General features: G+C 39.9%; 1 protein-coding gene across 1 annotated transcript; it reads left to right on the forward strand.

Moving 5' to 3' along the window:
- The first annotated feature begins 1,254 nt into the window (after positions 1–1,254).
- LOC145660142 (alpha-1-antitrypsin homolog) lies at positions 1,255–3,204 on the forward strand. Its single transcript, XM_081724190.1, has 4 exons — positions 1,255–1,933; positions 2,029–2,299; positions 2,483–2,630; positions 3,016–3,204. The coding sequence occupies exons 1-4, from the start codon at positions 1,255–1,257 to the stop codon at positions 3,202–3,204; spliced, it is 1,287 nt and encodes a 428-aa protein (XP_081580316.1).
- The last annotated feature ends 4,611 nt before the right edge of the window (positions 3,205–7,815 follow it).

A 7,815-nucleotide genomic window follows, 5' to 3' on the forward strand; every position in this document is an offset into this window, starting at 1 on the left:
GCATGCATCTCTATTCATGGTTGTGGTGCAACTCTGGAAATCAATCACAGCTCGGGCAGAAGATAATATTTCAATGCTTTATTTAAGTTCACTGTGCCCAGTGTTGACACAGCACAAACCTGTTCTCACTTTCCTGAACCCTTTATCCATCTGTCTGAGTTTTATAATTGCTAAACTTTAGTGTGTCTCTTGCTCTGAGAGGACAGAATACAAGAGCTGAATAACAGGAACCATGTGCGTGATTACAGCTGTCAAATGTGATGGAAAGAGTGAGTTGGCTGTCGTCCAGGAAAGGAGCACTTGAGGAACAGCAGAGGGGTCAGGGAAACCACAAGGATGTAGAGGAACTAAAGAAAGTGTGTGTGACCATGCGCTCACTCAGAGGGCTCACTCTCCTTACAGTTACTCTGTAAGAGAGACTGAGTCCCTTGTGCACAAAGGTATTATGTTGAAATATGAGGTAAATAAATAATAAATAAAAGTGCAACACTTGAGACTTAAACGTGCTGTGTAACCAAATGTGCATTTTCAAAAAGCTTTCAAAACTAGCTGTGACGGCCAGGAATCGCTCAAACTGTGTGAAAGTTCTCAGAGAGGTCAGTGGCACCAACAGTACAAAGAGCTCTGAAAGTACTAAGTACAAGTTAGTTAATATGAAAAAAAAGACTGCCTTCCTGTATAGCTGATAAAAATAACTGCATTTATGTACGCAAATCAGTTAGCGTGTTCGAAGACTGCAGCAGCTGAGTTTGGAGTGAGACTACACAGACTCACAGGAATCAATACCAGAGCTATCGATGTCAGCGTACAGGGTTTTGGCATCATTAATGTTAACTAAAGGATAAATGCTGTACAATATTCCTGCTCTATTTGAAACACCCCCTCAGTGGTTAATGTTTAAAGGACTGACCTCAGATTACATCAAATAAGCTATAAAATGAATGAACTCAATCCTAATAGTTTATTTCTGACAGGACGTGGATGGTAAGTAAATGTACTGTAAGATGACTGATATTCTGGAGATACAACTAATTTTTTCCTCAGATCTTGTTTGAACTAAATGACAAACACTTCAACAGCCATCTATTACATCTTTAAAAATCTAAAAATGGAATTAAAGACTAGACTCAGAAGTAGTCTCCATGCAGGCTATCACGTATATACCTCTCTTATGAAAATCCATGTGGAGTTGTGTTTAAATGAACCTGCATGTGACACATTTTAAATCTGTGCAGTGCTTCTGCAGGTGTTAAAATGTGGGGAAAGGTCCAGTGCTGTTTGATTGTTGTTCTCATACTGTCAGTGGACTGGACTGTAGGCATCAAGGACCAGGATCATGATCAAGACCATTCAGCAGATCACCATCAACATCTCCATCATGGCAAGGATGCAGCCCACCCCCATCACGATGGAGAAGACAAACCCTGCCACAAACTCTCACCCCACAATGCAGACTTTGCCTTCTCCCTCTACAAGAAGCTGGCCAGCCATCCTGACACCCAGGGCAAGAATATCTTCTTCTCTCCTCTGAGTATCTCCATGGCTCTATCCATGCTGGCCCTGGGGACCAAGAGCAATACCCACTCACAAATCTTCAGCACCCTGGACTACAGTGCTCTCACAGCTGATCAGGTTAATGAAGGCTATGAGCACCTTCTCTACATGCTGGACCACAACCAGGATGCCCTACTGTTGGAGATAGGAGAAGCTGCAGCTGTACAAAAAGGCTTCAAGCCTGAAGACAAGTTTCTGAAAGACATCCAGCACTTTTACAAAGGTGAAGCCTTCAGTGTGGACTTTTCCACACCTGAAGTTGCTGTGCAAGAGATCAACAAGTTAATTGCCAAAAAGACCAAGGACATGATCACTGATATGGTCAAGAGTCTGGATGCTGCCACTGTGATGATGCTCATCAACTATATGTATTTCAAAGGTAAGAGTAGACAAGTAGAACCCACTAGAGATTAAATAATTTTTCATGTATTTCACCTGAACTGCAGTAACCAGTTTTGTATTTCACTCTGTCAGGTAAATGGCAAGAGGCTTTTAAAGTGGAGGACACCAGCAAAGGTGACTTTCATGTGGATGAGAACACCACAGTGTCTGTGGATATGATGAACAGAAATGGTGAATATGACTTCTACTATGACCAGGGCAACTTTACGTCCGTTATCATGCTGCCATATAATGGAAACGCCTCCATGATGATCGTTCTGCCTGACCAGGGAAAAATGGAGGAGTTGGAGAAACACATCAGCAAGGATCACCTCAAGTACTGGAAGGACAAAGTCCACAAAATGTAATGTATCATGAAATGCTTTTTAAAATATACTTTCATTTATACATATTAAGTACTACCACAAAGTAAAACCTTTACTCCCTGACAAGGTTACCAATGACAAAAATGTATTAAATAAATATTTTTGCTTATGCTATTCCATGTAAGAGTGCGTTTGCATGACTGACCATGTCTGTTCTCCAGCACTTTGGACTTGTATATGCCCAAGTTCTCAGTGTCTGCTTCCTCCTGTCTTGGGGACACTCTGAAGGAGATGGGAATGGTTGATGCATTCTCAGACAGTGCAGACTTCTCTGGAATCAGTACAGGGGCCAAGGTGGCAGTTTCCAAGGTATGTGGAGAAATGCTGTCATGTCTAGAGTGTCACATTATGAGTGTGGGAAATATTGTTAATAGACTGCCCATCTTAAATATCCAGTAGAATTTTGACTGCACTCTGAGCCTCAAATTTAAAAAAAAAAAGTGAATTTCTAGGTTTGCCTCTCTTGATATGACACAATATAAAGTTACATTTGTATAGTGCCTTTCAAGTACCCAAGGACACTTTACAATCAACACACTGCACAATGCTTTGACATCCAGTCAACACACTGGTGAGAAGCAGCAGGCAAATTCCATCTGTTGTCCACCAAGGACTGTTCAGAAGTTAATGCATCTACTGCTTACATACATTAAAGTGTCATTCAATGACTGCCCAGACTGGTCCTTCCCCACAGGTCCTGCACAAGGCCATCCTCAGTGTGGATGAGCTGGGCACTCAGGCTGCAGCTGCAACTACTCTTGAATTCATGCCCTTGTCATTGCTTTTCAAAACAGAAGTCAACAGACTGTTCCTAGTCTTCATTGTGGAGAAGAACACCAGGAGTATCCTGTTCATGGGAAAGATAACCGACCCCACTGTGTAGTGGTAGACGTCTCCCACACAGTCTAGTCAGCAGTACGATGGGAGTGCTACTGAATTCTCTCTCATATCAATTAGCAACAAATATAGTCACATCTCTGTATTATCTCGGAGCAATGAAAGGCTAAAGGTTGTGCTAGTATAGTGAGCTACAAATAGAAGGGACTTCATTTAGCTATAATTAAACTTAAAATTAAATGCACCTTTCAGACTTAGTCCAGTTCCCATACACCAGATATGAGAAAAAGTAACAGACTGTTGGATTATTGCTGATGGCACAGTGAATACAGATGTATTCAAACCCAGGCATCTGAATGGAAATAAAGTTGTTGAGTGATATTTGAATGGGTCTTCATTTGTTTTGACAAACCAATCATGGCAGTCTGTAGCACACAAATCAGGGGCAGTTATAACATTAGGGATGTTTGTCATATGTATCAGTGTTTCATACACGTATTACTTAAGTCATATGGAGCTATGTAATTCTAAAACAGACATAGCGATGTGACAAACATACATTAAGCTCCAAACTCTCTAACTGTCCTGTGATTCATTTATAAATCAGTTTTGAATTCTTTCCCAGTGTGTTGTCTTGTATGTTGATTCGCTATGATGATCTGATCACAGCAGTTGGTGCAACATCCAGGCCCCTCTGAGTCTGTCAGGGTTCAAAATCAGATTTATCACCTTTGATTTGGTGTCAGATAAAGGAATAAGAATTACACTAACGCTGTGTCTAAGCCAGTAACTGGATGGGCCATTTTTGTAAAAATATGTATACAGTTGTAGTTTGTCCATTTGAACAGTAACTGAGTCAGAAATCAAACTTCAAAATGCTGTTCTCCATTTAAAGAATGTACAATGTATGGTAGCTAGATCTGACATTGAGGATTTTAGAGGGGATCTTTTTTTTTTTAAGCTGCTGCATTAGAGAGTAAAAAGTTTTGTTCTTTTTTCAAATGTATTTGATCTTATATGACTTAATGTCTGTACTGGATCTGAAAACCCCCTTTTCCTGTAACAGATATCTTAACTTTATTATATATCTCTAGGATTAGGTAAAACCATGCATATTAAAAGTAATATTTTTAAAACCATTTTATTCCTAGATTTAGTGCTTAGATTTTTACCAAGGCCCAATCCCCTCTCATTTTTCCTCCTACCCCTTGTTTTCAAGTGTCATCTTGCCCCTTGGGACTGAGTTACAAAGGGTAGTGGTTGAAATCTTCCCCCTTGCTTCTGCATCCATTTTATCAATGATTCACAAGGGAGACATTTCACACTCAATTTGGAGTGTGACTCTGAAAACCTTCAGTTTGGAGGGCCATTTAGCACTAACAGTGCACCCTAGCCCTCTATCGGACACCCAACCCTTACTTATGAGCACCGCATATAGAGGGCCAGGGTTAAGTGGTAGGGTCAAGGGGTGAAATGTGATTGGGCCCAAGTGAATGTGTATGAGGCACAGGAACATGGGAAATAATGATGTTTCTGTGGACCACAATGACTGGATTTAGAACATCTGTGCTAGCTGAGCTGTTTTTGAAAAGAAACACGTGGCCTGAGCGAACTGTTAGTCGTGGTTTTGGTCCTTGTGGTTTTAACCAATGCTTTTTAGTATTAAGTGTAACGGCTCATAGCAAAGGCAGAGTCTAATTATAACTGATCACCCAGGCTCTGTTTAACTGTCAAATGTCTTTCAAATACATAATAAATAGAATAATACAAATATTTACACTTTATTACAAGAAAAAGGAGGGGACATCCATAGTTTAAAACACCATTCATTACCAAAAAAACAACCTACTCTATTGCTGATTTTATGTATTTATGCTGTATGATGTTTGCTGTATTTATGTATTTTATGTTTATAAAGTGTTATGGATACACTATAAGTAGTGTATGCAGTTTTTGTCCACCAGTAGCCTGGCTGTGTTACATAGCTGCTTTAACGGCAAGTTGTCAACAAGGAGGCTTTTTCAGCCTTCAGGTGGTTTCTCAAGCTTCCTCTTTCTTCCCCCACAGACACCCCCACACTGAAACCACAACATGCATGTCTGGTTCACAGCGGCACCAGGGGCCCTGTGGGCTCTGTGAAACTACACAATGAAAAAACAGACCTCAGGTGTTCTCAGGACTCACAAGAAACCACATTACTGTGGGGGACTTAGTGAAGTCCTTGTGCACTTCAGCGAAGTACTGCTGAGAGAGTTCTGGACTGAGTTCTGGAGTCAGTGTGTGTCCACAGTGGTAGTGGAGTTCTGGGTGTAGAGTTGTCAGTGTGTGCTGGGAGGTTAGTGGTGTTTCTATAGTGACAATGCTACTGAGTTTGTGTATTCTCTTCACTGAAAGTGAGTGTAAAATTCTCTTTTAATGCTGAATTGCATGAAATTGTACATTTATTTGTTAATATAAAAATGTTATTTAAGCAAGCTGACTTTTCAGGGAACTGGAAAAATATTTTACTTAACAAATAATTATTAAATATTTCTGCATATCTTATGATTCCATCTTATGAAGTCTGTGTACATTTTAATATAGTTAAAATATAATTATATTATATTTTCTGGTATACGTTTCTATAGACTACACTGTAATAAAGTGTAGAAGACAATTACATGTTATTGCTTTAGTATGTCTTTGTCTCCATGTGTTTTTGTATGTTTTAGTTTGTAGCTCCTCCCCTGCTCTGCCCCTTGACATGTGTCTCATGTGAGTTTTGTCTCTTACCCCTCCCACTAATTGTTCCCAGATATTCCCTGTTTGTCTCCTGCTGTATAAATATCCTAATGCAGTCTGCAGTCATGGTCAGTGTATGACCCTACTTTCATGTAAATACTTGTGTCATGAAATAACTCAGCTTAATGAATACATCAAATATAACATACAAGCAGTGTTCTTAATTTTAGTGGTGTGAGAAAAATATGGTTTGTGGACTAAATCGTGGTAGAAATGTATTTGATAAGTGTATGGCATCTTAATGTGAATATGTGCAGTTTTTAAAATCAGTAAACATTTTGCTCTCCATACACCCTATGAACGCCCCAGAAGAAGGAGGAGACTGTTCTGGTCTGAGAGCTCAGGATGTCTGACGTCTGCTGTGGTTTCATTTCTCACAGTTCCAAGCAGTGGGCAGTCGGTACCAGAGCAGAATCTAAAGCCCATTTTAGACCAGAAGTGACAACCGTGCTGCTTCTGCACCTCTGCAGCTAAGCTGTGGTCACACACTCACAAGCTCAATTTTGTTCTAGTGTATTTCTTGCCTTATACCATGACAGGCTTATCAGTGGTTTCTAGCTAGAAATAATACAAAATACTACATTTATTCTGTAATGTGTAGTTTAATAATCAAAACAGCACAACTCTGACTTATGGGTCTATACTAGTGTAAAATTGGGATAAAGGATTATGAAACACAGACTAAAACTAGGACTAGGCTCCAATGGCAGGTCCAGTTTGACTGTAATTTAGTACAAAATAGGTTTAGTATGAGTAGGACTGGTATGGTTACTGATAAGTTGGGGAATATTATGTACTGTGAGGAGAGATGTCAGTACTTCACTGAGAAAAGGGACTGCTCATGTACTACCCAAACCATGTCTATGTTCAAAGGGTGATTAATAGAGTTTATCAAAATTCAAATAGGTTCTTATTGTGAGTAATGCAAGTTTTTGTTGTTTGTTTTCGACTCATTCAGTAAATCCAGAACTTCATATTACTCACAAAAAATCTTAAAGAACCTTTCTACATAAGCAATGGTCCATAACAAATTATTGTGAAGCGGAAACTGAAAAATCACCAAACAAAAAGCAGGTCTGTAAACTACATTTTAAAATGATAAACTTAGAAATAGGAGTTTGAGAATAGAGTGACAGGATAATACTGTTTGTTTCTCTCCTCTACATCAGACTCCACCCCCTTTGCTTTATAATGAGCATGTGTGTCTCCTATATGGTTTCACAGATGCAGCATCATGGTCATTGTGGGGTTGCAAGTAAGTAAGTAAAGCACATTTCACACATTGCACCCAGATTAGCAATACATATGTGAGGAGGAAGAGATGTATGCTGGGAACTCTCACATCTGTAAACTGGTAGCTGTTGCCACAGTGACATCAGTGACAGTGTGTGTGTGTGTGTGTGTATGAGAGCATGTATTTGTGAGTGTGGGTGCATGTGTGTGTGTTTTGGGGTGGGCAGGGGTGTATCACTTTTGCAGGTTTATCACTTTGTACATTTACTATGTTTGTAAAATTATGGCTTTCTCCAAGTCCTTCAAATGTGGTTCTGGCCATCACACACAGCAGTGTGTGTGTGTGTGTTGCGGATAGAAGTTTGTCAGAGTTTCATCTGAATACACTTCCTCTCCACTATAAGTGCTCTTGTGAAGTCATTCAGTAGACTGTATTGAAGAGTGTGTATGGTGTGTATCAGCAGTCCTGTTGTAGCCGTGTGTAGTGTGTGTAACTCAGTAAGAATGCAGGTGTGTGTTTATCTGCTCCTTGTGCTCCACGCTGCTGATGGTGAGTGTTACCTTCTCTCTACAGGTGTTGTCATCCTCATACATTCATTTGCTCAAAGGAATGTATATCTGGGATCAGCAGAGAGCAATAGCT

The sequence above is a fragment of the Electrophorus electricus genome, chromosome 2 (assembly GCF_041902795.1).
Source record: "Electrophorus electricus isolate QZ-2024a chromosome 2, ASM4190279v1, whole genome shotgun sequence".
Taxonomy (NCBI): Eukaryota; Metazoa; Chordata; class Actinopteri; order Gymnotiformes; family Gymnotidae; genus Electrophorus; species Electrophorus electricus.

What these genes read in the sequence shown, in the direction of transcription:
- LOC145660142 (XM_081724190.1), top strand. Translation starts at nt 1,255, where the DNA reads ATGTGGGGAAAGGTCCAGTGCTGTTTGATTGTTGTTCTCATACTGTCA. An exon ending in CAACTATATGTATTTCAAAG is followed by an intron (nt 1,934 to 2,028) that starts GTAAGAGTAGAC and finishes TCACTCTGTCAG; the next exon opens with GTAAATGGCAAGAGGCTTTT. An exon ending in AAGGACAAAGTCCACAAAAT is followed by an intron (nt 2,300 to 2,482) that starts GTAATGTATCAT and finishes TCTGTTCTCCAG; the next exon opens with CACTTTGGACTTGTATATGC.